This window comes from Pelecanus crispus, chromosome 3 (genome assembly GCF_030463565.1).
Source record: "Pelecanus crispus isolate bPelCri1 chromosome 3, bPelCri1.pri, whole genome shotgun sequence".
NCBI lineage: Eukaryota > Metazoa > Chordata > Aves > Pelecaniformes > Pelecanidae > Pelecanus > Pelecanus crispus.
Genome location: NC_134645.1, coordinates 61,895,251 through 61,912,686, shown reverse-complemented (window position 1 = coordinate 61,912,686; position 17,436 = coordinate 61,895,251). Strand labels below are relative to the sequence as shown.

Below are 17,436 nucleotides of genomic sequence, written 5' to 3'. Positions count from 1 at the left end.
GGCATTTCACACACTTTGCATTTTGAGATCTTGATTACTTCTCCTTAGAAAAACAGCCTGAAAGGTAACTTCTGTACCAAGGGATCATCACCCCTTAAGTGGTCTTCATCAGAAGGTAATTTCTGTTAACCAGCTGAGAGTCTGATAAAATCAGCCACTTTGCCCATATCGTACTGGAACTTATGATCATACATCTGTGCAGATTTCTGATGTTGGATCACTGTGCCAAATTCACTCCCATTTCAAATTGTTATACTTTATGCAGTTAAACACTGGCATAGTGCCTGGATTCAAAGAGTGAGAGCCGCATTAGAAGTGCTGATGCAAAGGCCATGCAGGGGAAAATCTTTTATTTTTAAACTCTATTAATGTGATTTGTCAAATACAAGCTCCATGTAAAGCTTACCTGCTGCACAACTGAAAAATTGTTTCTGGCCTGCCTTCTAGTTCTGACTTTGTGTGAATCAGTTCCCAGATACAGCTGTTTTCTGTTCCTGTGCATGGGAGGAAATGTTATTTTTGTAGGTATTTTGCAAAACCTTCGGCATTAGAAAGACCAGTGTTGAGCTCTTCTCCTGAAGACTGTTAATGCAGCCATGGGTGGATGGACAGAAGATCTCACCCGAGGTGGAACCCAAAGGAAAGTCCCCTGAACTCTCCTGTTGTAGCAGCCTAGTGCTGCCTTTGATAACTTGACCTCCTCTCTTGGACAGATGCTTTCCCCTATGCTTACTGCCTCTCACCACCTTCCAGCCTTTGAAGGCCTTCCCCTAGGTGTGCAAAGCATTTGCTCTAAGCACCTACTGACATTTTCCAGCGTTTCTAGAACTGGATAGGATCATAAAGATCAACTCAAAAGGAAAACGAAAACACAGCCCTCTACTACCACAGATTACACAGTCAGCTTTCCCTCATTTGAAAGAAAGCAAGTGTCACCACACACACAGCATAAGGGCGTCACCAGGACGTCAACCATGATAAATCACCTTCCTGTTCATGACGTCTTTTCATTGGGGATTTCCATTCTGTCATTCCTTCACATCATGTTGCACCTTACTGAACTCACAGAAGAAGCCAACATACCAAATGAATAAAGTCTGTTAATGTATCAAGCCTGTACCCTCTGAGTGTAAAGACAACAGTATCTACTGTTTTCTCTACACCTGCTTGTTTCCAGAGGCCCCAGAAAGACATATGGAAGAAGCAGTATTAAAGAATCCCAGAAAAGCATTCAATCCTAAAGTATCCAGTGCAAAGGAATTACCTGCTGTGTTCCCCAGTCGAACTTGAAGAGCAGATAAAGGAATCAGCCAACGAAATTTAAATGGGTCCAAGTCACCATAATTATGTGCAGCACGAACATTAGTAGGCTGGAAAAAGAAAAACAACAAGGATATTTCTAAGAAGTAAAAAAGTGGGGTTTTTTTGTCTGACTCTTAAAAGACCTGCCTCTGAAGAGAAACTAAATTCATTAGACTTTTTCCTTTAGTACTCTAACATGTGCTTGTAAATGTAGTTGAAATGGTAATAGACACAACCTTTGGAATTTGTAGTTGCTTCAACTTTTAAAAGCACTTGTTTTTTAATGGATAAAAATAATACTTTGCATCGAAGTACTACTAGGCAACAAGTTTCCCATGAAGGAACCCGCAGGCTCTTGATTAGCAGAATACATAATCATGTACCTGCCGCTGCTACTTTCAGAGCCCCTCCATCTGTTATGATAAGTGTGGTGCAGTACTTCACCACTGGTACTCAGGATATACAACTTGCTACTTGACTTCAGCATTCCAGTTTTGTAAATGAGGACAGAGGAGGTTATGTTTATAATGCCCCTTTTCCTTTCCTTCCAGGGTGATCAACGTCTATAAATAGAGGTCTTTAACCTACACACTACATTAAGGTAGGCCATCGTAAATGCCATCTGGAAGAATTAATGATTCCTACATGGCAATGTTTCATATTCCACCTGATGGAACTAACATAGGGCTCACACAGAGAAGATGCTGCTGCTTACTAAATAACAAAAAATATTTATTGCTACACAGACGCTGAGCACTTGTTTTAGCTGTGGTAGCTAGAATTCCAGCCTAGCGAGGGAAGGTGGCGTTTCAGCACAGTCACTCCTTCAACACCAGTACAGTCCGTCTCACACTGCAGTAGGATCCTGTGCGTAAACACCCACCACATCCACTGATAGCCGACTTACCATTTTCTTTTTCAGTTTGTAGTTCTCCTTATACACCAGTATTACAGCCCTCTTAAAAACTAAAAAGGAAAGAAAAAAAAAAGAAAACTGTTAATTACAGGTGTAATATTCAGTGGAAGTATTATCTTGGAGAAGCTGATGATTGTACTCACAGGAATGTGAAGGATGAGATAAGCAAACTGATTGAAAAACACCTGCCCTGTATTAAGATGACAAATGGGTTTTTCATCCCACACTTGTTCAGGCAATGGCAGTATTTTTTCCTCAGCTTTTGTTCTGAACTTTTAGGATGAAGCCATTCTGCACCTTTATTCTGAAACTACCAGCCGCCTGTCTCCTGGTATGCAAAGCAGTCTTCACATAAACAAATACAGCAGATGTAGGTTAGATGTAAAGATTCAAATTTTCTTTTTGTAATTGGTGGATGTTTTCAAGTGGAGTGAAGGGCCTATAGCAAGAGAGGGCTGTGAAAAAGGACACTAAGTCTCTTCTTCCTGCAGTTCAACATTTGTTTAGTTGGAACCTCAAACACCTCAATTCCTGCTTTTCCATTTGCAGGAATTCTCTGGCTTCCACGTCATCTGACTGGAGTGGCTCATTAATGTTATCTAATCTTTCAGCCTCCAGGGAGGCAGGGACATGTTCTCTCTCATCTGTAATGAGGAACAGAAGGATGGGGGCACTGAAGCTGCAGCTGAGCTAAGGGATGGCTCTGCAGAGCAGTCCTAGATCCCAGATCGAACTCAAGGGCAGCATAGCGGTATCCCTGCTCATGCATCCACATTTCCTTCCAGTGGAAGAGGAGAGAGGGGCAGTGGTATGCAGTTGAGTCTCGTCCCTACATGAAGGCAGGATGCGGCCATAGCGAGCACAGTATTTACCCCAGAGCTTGGCAGTTTCCCTCAATTCCACATACTAGGTGCATTTTCTAAGCTAACCGCATAAGGTTTGAAGTGAGAATAGAACTTGGTTTCCCAAGTGGCAGACGAGTAGCCTGCCGTTCATTCATTCATACGTGTCCTGCTGGGAAGTGTCTGGTATACATGGATTGCTGTGGAGCTCATCCAAGGAACCTGGGAGGTAGCTCCTGTTTGTTCTTCTGTTAGAAGCATCCCCTCCCCTAACCTGTTGTGCTTCCTGGAGAAGGACTGCACGACAGCGCTGAGAAAGAGAAACTTGTCTCTCACCAACCTCAGTTGTTCTGTAGGTGTTTATCCAATGACATTTTAAAGAAGTATTTTTTAAAGAAATGGACAAGTGCCTAAGATGTTTCACTGGAAGATTTAATCACTTAGGTAATTATTAAATGTTTAATCATATACATACTACTAAATAAAACTCTTGGTTGTACGCTCTCATTTCCACATTCATTTCTCAAGCTAAAATAATCTGGATGGGGATTTCGATGCAGTAGCTGTAAACCAGAGGTTAGCCTATTCCCAGGAGTAGAATATATCACCATTTTCCTACCAGCCTCCTTTTAAAGCTTGGTTTAGCAGATTGTTCAAAAGATAATATTGTCTCTCGAAAATCACAAATTTCCATAGTTTACATATAGGCAGGTAAGCAGCTGAGGTTGGCTCACAGAGCAAACAGCAACAGCAAACAAATGAATGGAAACTTCTCATTTCTGATATTACGAAATGTAACTATGTATTTTTTCACATATAAGTCTACCCCAGATGTCACATGGCTGCACGGAAGGAAAATGGTGGCTTTTTGAGAAGATTTAATGTGGTAATCTTTACATTTGAAAGAGCAGAGTCATTAAGGAAGTTACCAAACACTGTAAGTTCAAGGTCTTTTCTTGCTTTGCCCAGTGATGGGAAAGGGTTCAGCCAGCAAACTGCGGAGTGCATCAGAAGTTCTCCCATTGAAAGCTCTGTCACCTGTATTAAATTATAACAGTAGATAATATAAATAAATCATATAAATATATACATCAGTGCTGCGATCCACATATGTTAGTAAAACATTAATGAGTACACATCAATAACTTTAAGGATCTATGTTTTCTGTATTTACTGTATGTACAGGGAGAAAGGCAGAGAGATCTGCACTGCGGCAGGAAAAGTGTGAGTAATCCCCTTTTTAAAATAGGTAACAACTATAAAAAGTAATAGCCCCTAACTTACAGAAGCTGGATAGAAGTTCTTACTATTGATAACTTAGAAGAATATTAAGTCGATCTGATGTTCTGTCACTTACACATAGGCAGTTGTGAACTGGCTGATTTATTAGCTGTAAGTATCTTTAATTTCTGTAATTACTATTAATGACACTGCCAATGGCAGAATTAATGGAGGTCTTGTACTCCGAGGCTGCTTTCTTCTGTGAGACACAACATAACAGTGTGAAGAATCTCCCAGGCTGTCAAGTTCCGTTTCCCCATAAATGATGGGAAACCAGGTAGCCAATGGGAGTGATTTGGCTTTTACTAGGAGGAAATAAAACAACCGAGCCGGCATTTCTCATATCTGATCTTCACCTTTACGGATTTGATCTGCTTAGTAATCATTTGATGTAAATAGCTAAGTTGAGACCTTGCTGTCCCAGTTCTGGGACATGCGTGCACACAGTCTGTTTAACTAATGGTTTTTGCTCTGACAAATACCCATGGATGCCTCAGCGCTGGAAGCGTAGAGAATGAGAATAACAGACCTTAATGTGAAAACCCTCAAATTGCCATTTTCATTTATACGGGTGAAAAAACATTCTTAAGAACTTAAGAACTCAAGAACTCTATAGCATAAAATCTGAATGTCTCGGGGCATGGATAACTTCTGCAACATTTGAGAAGAGGAGGATTTTTCCTACTGCGAATTATGTCTACTCCTGCTTGCAAATCCTGTCAGTCCAGAAGGCGGCTCCAGCAGCTGTCTGAAAATTTTACCATTATCTACTGACAAAAAGAAACTTGACAGGCAGATATGAAATGGAAGTCAAAATATTAAAGGAGAATGGAGGAAGCCCAGTACAAGTAAGTTCCCAAAATTACCTCAGGAAGAGATAAAACACCCAATGGCAAGTGGGATAATGCTTCAGGAGTGAATAAAGCATGTTGTTTCTTCTCTTACCTCCTTCTCTGTTCCGCTTTGATCTGCAACCAGTTGGTCAAATACAGTGCCATAATCTTCGTATATCTTCTGCATCTCATTGATGTGACTTGCTACTTTTTCCATTGCCTTCAGTGCTTCTATAAGGTTTAAAAATTTCATAGACAGCTATGTAATTCAATTGTATTTTCTAAACGTCACATTTTTTATTGAGTTCTACTTGAGGCAGGCAAAATGACGCAGTGTTCTCAAGGTTTGGTGAACAGAAGTCTAGCTTTGTATCAGTGCTTTCTCATAGCAACAGTAGAAGGTATGCTTCCTGATCAGAGTAACTGAAAAATGCTTGTCTGGTGTCTTAAGTGCCTGAAAAGGCTGCAATAAGCATTCCAGTGATAAGCCCCCAGATGTATGAATATTCCTATCAACCTCACAGCAAACATGGTTAGGTTTTGCACCTTGTATATATAAGGCCACTAGGATCTCCAGAGTAATCTACACCCATACTAGGTTAAGTCATCTGATAAGCTTTAATAGAAACAAATTGCATTTGGTTCACCACAGAACAAACAAAGAAATACAGTGCTAGGTTGTACAAGTTCCTCATGGATTGTATCCATGAAATTGAATGCTGGTGGCCAGGTTTTGTTTACATTTCGTTTTCTAAGCAAGAATGACACTAGATTTTATTAGGCTTTTGTGTTAATTCAGAAAGGAGTTGGAGAAGGGTGCTTAGTTTCTCCAGTCCTGCCAGCTCTTATCGGTGCAGCCTTTTAGAAGTTTGGCATCTGTCCTGACCTGCAAGTAAGTCACCCCCAGCTTGGTTACAAGGGCAAGGGAACCATATTGGAAGCTCCCTCTGAAGTCAGCAACAGCCTCATGACTTTTTGCTGACAATGTATTCTGCCTGAATCTATATTGTTAATCAGTCATTCCATAAAATAAATCTCTAGACTTCCATCCACCAGGTGCTGACAGACCTGAACTGCTGAAGTCCCAAGCATCTGAGCCTAGAAACACAATCAACTCTAATGTATGTTAGACAGACAAGTCTTTCTACATGGGAAGACTGCAAAGCTTTGACACAGACCTCTTCTACACAAGCAAGAGTCACAGCCAAACCTCAAACAACTAAAATTTCCTCCTGTGGTGCTCTTAAAGTTTGCACATTTCAAGAACTGAATAACAACCACAAGATGGAGCTTTGGTCAGTCTTTCCCAAGTTGGGAAAAAAAAATAAGCAACACTATGACCTGACATGCTCCTGTGCAAGAATCGAGGAGAAAGACCCCAGTCCTATTTGCCATGGCAAATCCTGGGTATATCTACTTCCCAAAGGGACTTGGACATACCAAGCAGGACTTTTTGCTAAAAGCATGAAAAAGCTACTGATTGTTTTTAAGGAGATGGAGAGAATTCTCTCTATGTTTTGACAAGTTCTGTGCTATTTACCAGAATGGCTACCTGTATCTTCAGAAAGGGCTGGAAATAAAACTTAGCTCATACTCATTCCTGTAGAAGAAAGGAAGAAGTTACCTGTCAAATGATAGTGCTCCTCACTCTCGTTGTCTGTCAGAGACACCAGCTCTTTTAAAAGCAGAGGGTATTTCAGCACTCTCTGAACAGGCTTTATGAGATACGACTCCAGTGTAGAAGAGTGTTGCTTTGTGGGATTTCGAGCATCCAAAAAGGCCTTAAAGGCGCTATCTGTTTTGGCTAGATGTAAATAAAAGCATTGGTCAGTTGAACATGGAAGTCATAGAAGCTACAATAATATGAAAACAAAGAATTGCAACTTGTAACCAGCACCAAAAGCCTCACCCTTTTCAATAGATGGTTTACAAAGTAGTTCACCCTATTCATTTCATAATCATTTAAAGTGCATTAAATAACATACATAAGGGCTAAGAGAGCAATTATATCAAGGTGAGATTATTCCTCAATGTGATTTTTCCACTGCACTGCAGTGGGTGGCAGAGGAAGTAATTCCTAACTTACTCTACCATTTGTTGCTGCTTTTTGGAGCATGAGGTGGATCTGCAGATGGCACAAACTTGCAGAAGATGTTTCTGTAGCTATTCAGGCTACTGCCTGCATGTTACAAAAGGGATCTTATCCCTTTGGTTCTATACCATACTTCAGCAGAACCGCAGATTTTAGTTATTTCCTATTGGAAAATACCCAATTAGCCCTTGCTTTGTACCCATATTCTCTGTAAGTTGACGAAATTTGTTACGGTCGTTCACTGCAGTTTAAATTCATGCAAATGAATTCCAATAATGAAGACAATAAATTACCTCTCTCGAGAACTTTCTGAACTTTGATGTGGTTTGCACAGAAGCCACTGTACAGTTTAAAGTGGTCAGCATAATACAGAAAGGAGCCTCCAAGGGAAAACAGCAATTTCTGAAATCAACACAATCAAAATATTCATTCATTACTGGAACCCTAATTAAATGTTCAGGCACATAACACAGAGGCTCAACGGTGTGATTATCTGCTATCTTTCTATATATAGCCTGTATTTTATTTTTATATATATAACATGAATATACTACTAGTAGTAGCTCTGTGATGTTTCTGTATTTCTCTAGGTGTAGAGTTCAGCCTGGTTAGGCAAAACCTGCAATTTTTTCCATTCTCCCTGAGCAGGTAACACCACTGCAGCCATTCTGTCTTACTGTATCTTTCAGGCAGCACAGGAACAAAAATCAACTCACACGTAACAGGTTATGTTATGCTGGAAAAAAACATGAGCAATAGGAAGCAAGGCATAAAAGTGCCAAAGCCAGAAGAGACAGTGTAAAACAAACACAGAGGATTGCTTTCCAACTGTTTTCCTTCTTTCAGGCAGGTGGTAATTACAGGGCAGCTCTGATGTTCTTGGATGAAGGGGCGGTTGGGAAGATGTGGGAGGGACTGAATCACGAGGGAGATGTTTTTAGAAAAATGCTTCCCAAAGCAAAGGTAAGAAAGAGGAGTAGTGAAGGAGGAGGACGGGGAGGAGGAGGTGGTGAAGGAGGAGGAGGAGAGAAGCCATCTCCCCACTTTTTAATCCATGTTTGCTCCACAAAAGGCAGCAAGTGTCCGGGAGACCTGCCAGCAGTCTCGCCCAGTCCTGTGACAGCGACTCCATCGCCAGAGAACCTACTTCCTCCAGTTGGGGCAGGTACTGGTGGTGCCACTGTGACACAGTCTACAGACATTTACACTTTGTAGGTCCTTTTCTTGGAGCAACTTACATGGCATTTAACAGGAAAAGCTCCCAGTCTGTACTGAGTGAACGGGGCACAGCAGGGAGGAGCAGAAGGCAGGGCAGAATTCAGCACAGTGACAATAACCTTTCTACAAAGAGGTTCTGCGTCATAAGCATCACTATTTTATAGCATACTCAAAGGCTACTCTGCATCTTCCATCCATGTTGCATCCTCTGCCTTGGGAAAGAGGATGATAAAACCATGAAAAATAGCACTTATCTTTCACTGCTGAATAGGTGTCATAATCCAAGGTAAAGCTTCAAACATAAAAGCAACCATATGAAACTTAAACGTGAGTTCTTAAAGCCAGATTTCCACAAACGTTTCCAGGCACACTGCAAGATATTAAACAAACTAATATTTACCCGGAACTGGGATGGTGTTTCCAGTGTATTAAAATCTGAGGAAGATGATATTCCATCTTCAAGGGTCTCCAAAAACACCTTCTGGAAATCCAGCATTTCTGGCAGACTGCCGAACAAGGACTCCATCTGTGAAAAACATCAGGCTATGAAGTACAGAACTCTATGCACCTAACTGTGGTCTGGTGAAAACAGTCCACTAAGGGGATGTGACACACAAAGAGGTTGCAAAGGCCAATAACGTCTTTGTTAATACTTTTCAAATGGGTTTTATAAAAAAAATCATTACAAAAAAGCAAAGATTCTTAGCAGTTAAGTCAGAAGAACAATTACCCTTTAAAAAAAAAAATGAAGTGACGCACGCACCAGACAGAAAGGCACTGACTGGTGTGATTCCTGTTGTTATCTTCATTGTTTGCTTTTTCTGTCATGCTCTCAGCAATGAAAAAGCCAAGTGCCAAGGTCTTAACCCATAAAAGAAAGGAAAGCATCTCTTTCAGTTATTCCCTCACCTCATCCTGGGTAAGGAAGGTTTCATTTTGAAGGGGCTCCAAGTATAGCTCGAAGAGGCAGCTCAAGTCCTGCAAGAAAGACAATTCGTTCACTTTTTATGTAACAGTTTGAAATTGTTCTTTATACGACAACTGTGGGATAGGCATAATTTTGGGGAATGATCTAGAGGTACAATTCCTCTTCTGTAACAAAATCACCTGCGTGTTGTTAGCACTAAAGTCATTGCTAAATTAGATGCCAATTGATTTCAGTGTAACATTTTTGTTTCATCCTTAAGGCTTTACAGCTTGATAATAACAAATTATATTTTAGTACAGCATGAGAAGAAAATGTTACAGATGATGGCTTTCTAAAGAGTCCGTGTATATGAACGGCATCAAATGTTTTAATCATGCATGTTAGATAAACCATATAAATAGCCACTCATTTAAACATCAGTAGTAATATTCAGAAGGACGCATTTTAAAATCCTATTAGGCATTAAAGTGTTCAGTTTTGCTGTTGGGGGGATGTGATCAAGGGCTTTTGCAGTCACTTCTTCAAAGAACTGGTGCCACTTTTGAAGACTTACTATCCCACACCAAAGCATGACGGCAGGGCTGGGGCCCACTGCAGGGCTCTCCGACCCTGAGAAAAGAAACGGCAGAAATTCTTATGGAGAAGGAATAATGAGCATCTCCCTGAAAACACCAAAATGAGTATATGCAACGTGCCAGGATTTTACCTGGTTCAAAATTTCACACATCAGTGACCTCCACGGTCATGCCTTTCTTCAAGTGATTCCTCTCTAAGAAACATCAGCTGGACATACACAGGGGTTCGTGTTCTGTAAAGCTTCCTCAAGCTTTACAGCATATGGCTGTATTAGTGGATGTACTAACAACAACAGACTGAAAGTGTTTTCTCTTCTTTTTTATATACGTTATTGCAGCAAGTACTCATATCTGTAAGGATGTGTTTTGAGATCAAGTAAAGTAGAGGATTCTTCCTTGCTGAAGGTCAATAAAATCAATGCTTTCATGTTTCTTTTGGCATCCAGCCACATCAGTTTGGGGTTTATAAAAAGAAGAGACGTATATCTAACAAATTACGGACTAGGCGGTCAAAGGAGAAATAACATATGTGTGATGCTGCAACCAACTGGAGTTGTGTCTTTTAGCTTTGCTGATTCAAAAATAATTATGCACTATTTTCCACAATTAAACTTTTTTTCTAATTTGTAGGAGAATCTATTCTGTTCTTCTACCAGATTTATTTTCATTTTGAAAACTATGGAAACATTCCCTGGAAAACCCCAATGTTCAAATATTGCAGGTATCTACTCCCCACAAATTACCACTCTCCAATATAAATACAAATCAACTAGAACTAAAGCCACTAGATCAAATCCTACAGCCTCTGTTACAGGAGCAAGCCCGCTGAAAACAACAGGAACAATTAGATAAGCAGACAGTGTATGTTATGGCCCTTGTAGAGGGCTGGTTATATAAAGATAAACATGAAATATGTTAAGACCATCCACAAATCATGGTCAGCCTCAAAAAGAAGGCTGTAGCTAGCCAGGTTTTTTTTTGTTTTTTTTTTTACCTTGACGTAAGATTTCTCAGTGTCCATAAGTTCTTGGATGACTTTCCTCAATCTATCTGCATCAGAAAGGTGGCGAGCCAGTGGCCGTGGAGGTGCATCCTGGTTGTCCTTCTGTCCTTCCATACTGCTCGCCTGGACTTCTTGAAAGTTTCGGCACAACGTGCTGATCTGTTCTGTGCTCTGTTAAATGAGGAGAAAGAGACAAGCGCCGATGTTTTAGAATACAAGCTGTACTACAATTATTTTTAAATTCCTCAAATTTTGCTCTTGTTCCAAATTTGCGGGCCAAAGCATGCCATTGATTTCTGTCAAGTATGTATCCTAATAGCTTTGAACAGCTTCAATTTATAGCAGATCCGTATCACAGCAGTAAAATGAAATGAAAATTTTCTAGTGATTTTCCAGTGCAAATTATTTTCAGTCTTCAGATACAAGCTCGTGGGATGCAAAAGATGGGAGAGCACTCAGATATGTCATATACTTTAATTCTTATGACACTAGCATCACACTGTCTTCCATCTCTCTTATTTTGCAGCACTCACTGCATCAAAATAGAAAGAATCAGTAGATAAAGATCTTCTAAGCATCCAGAATAACGGTTTCATTTGTCATCTGCTACCCATATTGTGCTCTGCGTTTTCTTCAAACAATGAGACTTAGAGCTGAGGGTTCAGATTCTAATATCCTGGGTTGTCAAAAGATGTTTAAATACTTTCTCTCCAAGGAAACAACTACGTATCAAGATTTTTTGCTTTCAAAAACAGTGAATGGAAACCTAAATCTTTGAGATTCTTTAGAAGAATGATAAATGAAAAAAAAACCAGAAAAATTTCAAGCAAGGTAGGAATTGCAGGTGGAATAACAGTTAATCTTGTAAGGCAAAGATGGAAGAGAAAGAGATTTCTCTGACACTATGAAATGGTCATGCCGTTCACTCTTGCATGACCATCACTAATATCCAAGAGCAACTTTTGCAGGCAATAATCTTTAATGCTTAATTTGAAAATTATTCCACTGTTCTCTTTCTTATATGATGTTTTCCTGAAAGCTAGAATATCACCACCATTACCCAATTCTACCTTAACAGCTGTCATTATCCACCTCTTTATACTACATGAAACAATTCTTCTTCAGTGCTTCTGTCTTTCAGACACTCTCTAAGATACTGGACAGTTGCTTATGCTGTGCCATATATTACCTTCTATTTAGCAAATGCATTCAAATGAGGACTACATGAATGCTGCCTTATTTCAAGTGGAAGTCTTGTTTCAGTGAAGAAATCAGGACATGAGTGCATTTCAGAACTGTCTTAACCGGTACTAAAATATTCCACGCGCTGTTTTGAGCGGTCCTGTTTGGATCTCCTGATTCACCACTGATTATCTGTGTAAGCTGCGTTCACCAGCATACTAGGTCATGAAATGAGCAAATGCAAAAGTTATTCTGAAACTGAACTGAGTTATACGAAGCCTTCTGTAAGGTGGAGGCTAAATGCACTAGCAACATTGAATTTTAACCATTCATGTGACAAAACATAAGTACATCCCTCACACCTAGATGATGAAAATAAATGTTAAAATGTCAAATATTTGCCATGTAGTCTATATTACTCTGTAGCTTCCCAGCCCCCAGTTTTGAACAATGCCACCACTCTAAAAAACATTAAGCTACTTTCCTCACTAATATGTGCAACCATCTTCCACAATCCTGTATGACAGCTTGCAGGGCTATAAACTTTAGATAAACTTTATATTTACATTTATAGGACCCAACAAAATGCATGTTGTTTGTTGGAATGGTGTTTGTTGGAACTACAGCTGCACACTGATGAATACATTTAAAAAAAAAAATCACATTCACTCTGTGCCACTAAAATTAATTAGTGTTTTGGAAATAAATCACAACTTAATTTAAGAAATGGGGGAAGGGGGTATTTTAAAGCAACCTCTAAATAGCTGAATGCCAAAGTACTTGAGTTTTGTTTTCTTTGTTTCTGATGTCAGAAAATTTTGTATTTGTGTCAGAATGACTCAGATTTTACGCTCTCTGTAGCTCAAGGTGCATGTAGGCAGCTTGATTTACATCAGCCTGATGCCTGAACAAGGACACTAGATCAAGGATATGAGACAGCCTATCGAAAGCAAGTCATACACATCATCAGGCACAGTTTTACAAGGAGGAGTTAGAAGTCCTCTATTCCTCCTCAACCACCTTCCCACATAGGGCAGGCAGACATTGGAGAACAGGCTATGTTCTTCATCCCCTTCAGTTTTGGGGCCAGAGCTGCATCTGCCACCAGGAACTACTGGATAAGAAAGCATATGGAAATAGATGTTGCTCCTCAACATAAATACTATTTGAGCACCTAAGCAATGTAATTTTGGTGTCAGAAATTGTTCTGCATAACTGGCCCAAGCCCAATGCACAGGATTACCCTAAGGTACCTCTCAGCCATACTGCCAACAAGTAATGATTTTTATAAATGTTAGTATGTTCCTGAAGATGTAAGCACTTTGGTTTGCAAGTCTGGCATTAAAAATATTGCCCTTGTCCTGCAGTGCTGCTCGTAGGCTCTGGTCCTTTCCCACAGCTTTGCTGCTCTCTGTCCTTCCCTTTATGGAAGACTTTCAGACTGTGCAATATCCAGACCTGATTCTCACTCGGTGTCCACTGTGGTATTTACATTTGGGTCAAAGCAAGTATGAAATGCAACTTGATCACAGGACAGAAGTATTTCACATTCACTCCTACACATCTCACAGGACCATAGAAGAGGCAGGAACCCATTTTGCCAGTGAAACCACAAAGTGGACCTTAGGTTCTCGACCAAGAGCCCAGTATTCATGAGAAACTTCATAATAACAAATAAGTAGAAAGGGAAAAAAAACAATTCTAGCTTCATACTTCTTCCTAAAACTCCCTTACCACCCAGGTCGGGATCTCCACCTTTTTTCCCACACTGCTCTGGATGCTACTTTCTGCCTCCCACACTAAATAATGTCCTGCTCTTTATTATTTTTGCTGTTTAAAACAGATCTTTTCTAGAAAGGCTCTAGTGACAACCCCTAAGAACATGTCATTTCTATCTTTTATGTGTGGGCAGGAGAGGGCCAGCCTCTGCCCTGTTACTGATTGCAGCTGGGATTTCAAAGCCACCTGGGCATTCTGGATGTCAAAGCAGAGTTTGGCAGTTCAGTGCCCTTAAACCAAGAAGTCTCAAGAGGAGCCCCAAGTTGATACTACATACATCCACCGCAATCTTGAATTAAGGTGGGAATTAACCCTGAATTTGCTCTGACAATGACACTGCAACAGCTAACACAGGCAGATTTGACTCTCAGATACATCTGGTAAACTCCTCAAGCACACAGCTTCTTTTATTCGCACAAGGCCAAGAATGTCTGTACTTAGTAAATGGTAAAAAAATTATTTATGCCAACCTTTATAGTATGCAGCTCATCAGAATAAAAACATTTAAATTGGTGAAAAGCAAAGCCCAGACAACTGACTGTGGACAAAGCTGCAAGGTAGCTGGGTGGAGAGAAAAGCTGAAGGGAGCATACAGTGGAAGCAACAAACTTGCTCCAAAATCTATCACTTGAGCTTATGTGTGACACATTTATAGTTGATTGCAAGCAGCTTCAGCTTACTTTTGGCACTGTGCAGCGGACAGATAAGGCTAAAAATCCAAAAATTTAGACTAACACTGCTAGAGTTGGGAAAGATGACTGGAGCTTATGCAGGGTTTATAGAAAAAACAAATACTTGCATTCCAGGGAGAATGAAGTTAAGCAGCACTGTACTGTTTTACCGGCCATTTTCACAGATTTTCCAACAAAGCTGTATAAACCCTTCTATAGACCTAGTAGTCAGGGGAAGCAGCCTCCTGATGCATACCCTCTTGGCTTCTAAGAAAACAGAAGGATGTGCAGAAGCAACCTTGAGAAACTTCTTTTTTCATCCCTGCATGTTTGCGACTCATACTTAGGTCCCATAGCCTTTTGCACAGAGTACTCCCTGTGAATGAGGATTGCTCACAGTAACCTCAGAAGGGACAGTTCCAGTCCACATAATCATTAGCTGACCCACAGGTGTCAACCACCACAGTGGTGCTCAGCTTGTCAGATGGAGATGAAGCAGGTCCCATTTTCAGTAATACTCGTGTTAAGAAATACTAGAGATTTTTCCTTTAAAGTGAACAAAGGATACTTACAAGGAATGTCTTACAGATTTTCTTTGCTCCCTGCAGACAAGCATATTATCATCTGAGGCTGTGCTATCCCCACCAGAGTTAAAAATCTCCATAAAATTAATTGGTGAGAGAGCAGAAGACATTAACAAGCAGTAGTTAAGCATTACCACAACAATTTCATGGCTACCCTGTGACATTCTACTGAATGATACTGATTGACCATAAATGCTGCACAAGGTCAATTAGTGTTATGGTGTCTCTACTCATTGCTGTTTATTTTACCCTCATTTATACACCTCATGTACTCCATCGGTCAGTCGGGGTTTGTTTGAAAAAGTGATGGCAAGGAATATTTTGAGTAGGCTTAGAAAACTCTACAGCCCGAGAAAGACTCCTTGGGAGGGTTAAAAACATGCATGTCCTTTGATGAGTTTTCAGATTCCTGTACCCTTGGTGCACTGACCACATCTACAGGGTAATCACCAATCCTTTGAGTTCCTTATCCAAAGAGGAAGCATGCTCAGAAAACATCCTGCAGAAACAGATTAGTCTCGTACTCTCTAAAAAAGAACAGCTAACAGCTCAGCTCTGCCTGATGTACGTATTTCCAGGAAGACTGAATGTACCAGTCAGCAGAAGAAACACAATTACACGGGATATTGAGAAATGAACAACTGGCCAGAGACCTCTTTACATCCCTCACTCTGTGACAAAGGAACGCTTTTGGAGATGTTCCTCACTTTTCCTTTGTGTTAGAAGATGCTTCTCTCCAGAATGAAGGCAGCCCTAAAAGCCGTTGGTTTTTTGTGGGTCCATCACTCTACAGACATCTCTGTCATCCTCAGACTGGGAAGTACTTTGTAACCAAGCAATGTAAAAGGCAGGAAAGTTGCAGGCCTTAGCTTCCTTAAAGACCACTGAAAAAAGTTGCTGTATGTTACACACCGATACAGTACATGCACTCCTCTAAATTGTTTATTAAGACTGAAAAATGTCAGCAGAGTTTTACTGAAAAACACCCTGTGAGATTTTCACCATAGGTATCTGGGCAAGACTGCTGCTCAGCTTCGGGCAACAGAAGCTAAAATGAAGTAGTAGACTCAGTCATTGCATTCTTCTGGTCCTCCTTTTTTTCCCAACTTCAAGGCCACTCAGAACATGAAACTGTTCCTGACTGACACTGCTGAAATTTTGGGGGTCTGTTTTGTTCAGCTGTGTCTCTTGCATGTCTTTTAATTTAGATGTTTAAAACATTGCTAAAGGAAAGGTATTTTTTAGAAAGTGCCCTCTCAGATCCTTTGTGGCAGTAAGCATAGTTAGAGTTATGCTTTAAGGAGGGAGAAGCAACCCCTCTACGCCACATTTTGAAAAGTTGCCCTACCGGACGCTACCAGACCAGACAACAGGGAAGGAGTTAAGAATAAACTTTTGTCTTTGAGTCAGAATTTCCCAATTTCAGGGAGATTTACATTAGCAAACAGCCTGTTCTGGTAATGCAAGTAGGTGTCACCAACGTCATTTAGAAATCACCAGTACAGTAAGAAGAGGGGTTGATGACCTAGTAACTCCTTCCTGAGAGCAGAGGTCCAGGCCTGAAAGAAGGCTGAGCACATGGCTGTGTAAAACAGCTAAGCTGCAACCCACCTGACGTGGTGCCCGAGTTATTAACATGAATTGCACAGTGGCAAATCTTCCCTCTCACTTGCCACACAGAGAGAGATGCCCATCCTCTCCTTGGGTATAGAGGAAGAAGCGCTGGTGACTTAGGTACCTGACTGAAATGCTAGTTATAAACCAAGTCACATGGCAGGGATCTGGGCCCAAGAGCCTGCATCAACCAGGTCCTGAGGACCAGCAGCTCAGCAGCTCCCACTGAGTACATAGATGCTGTGATCAGCTCCTCTAAAATCAATCTCCAAAGTCATCTGACCCAATGCATACCAAAATCAAAGGCAAAACAGAAGTCATTTCCATCGTGGAATGTTAAATCCTGACCATACAAAATGTAAAGATGAGAGCATTGGCAAAACAAAGAGAGGGGAACCCTGACAGCCCAGGTCACAAAGACGACACTCTTACCAGGTAATATTAAAGCACACAATGCAAATTTTCCGAAATCCTGATCTTGTGAAAATACTGTCACTCTTTCCTTCCCCATGTCCTTACCCTGATGGTGTCAATTTTTAATGCAGAAGGCTCATGCATTTTTCTACCACCTGTGCAATGTATTTACAGCCTTCTTACATTCCCCCAGCAGTACCTT

General features: G+C 40.6%; 1 protein-coding gene across 7 annotated transcripts in view; it reads right to left on the bottom strand.

Moving 5' to 3' along the window:
- TIAM2 (TIAM Rac1 associated GEF 2) overlaps positions 1-17,436 on the bottom strand; it is a 145,689-nt gene that overhangs the window by 2,467 nt on the left and 125,786 nt on the right. For all 7 annotated transcript variants that reach the window (XM_075708403.1, XM_075708398.1, XM_075708402.1 and 4 more), the window contains 10 exons: positions 10,982-11,161; positions 9,394-9,462; positions 8,885-9,010; positions 7,560-7,668; positions 6,799-6,978; positions 5,287-5,405; positions 3,990-4,098; positions 2,210-2,268; positions 1,265-1,370; positions 407-494 (listed from right to left, as the gene is read on the bottom strand). In XM_075708403.1, the coding sequence (XP_075564518.1) occupies positions 407-494; positions 1,265-1,370; positions 2,210-2,268; positions 3,990-4,098; positions 5,287-5,405; positions 6,799-6,978; positions 7,560-7,668; positions 8,885-9,010; positions 9,394-9,462; positions 10,982-11,161 (1,145 nt within the window). The remainder of the gene's footprint in view (positions 1-406; positions 495-1,264; positions 1,371-2,209; positions 2,269-3,989; positions 4,099-5,286; positions 5,406-6,798; positions 6,979-7,559; positions 7,669-8,884; positions 9,011-9,393; positions 9,463-10,981; positions 11,162-17,436) is intronic.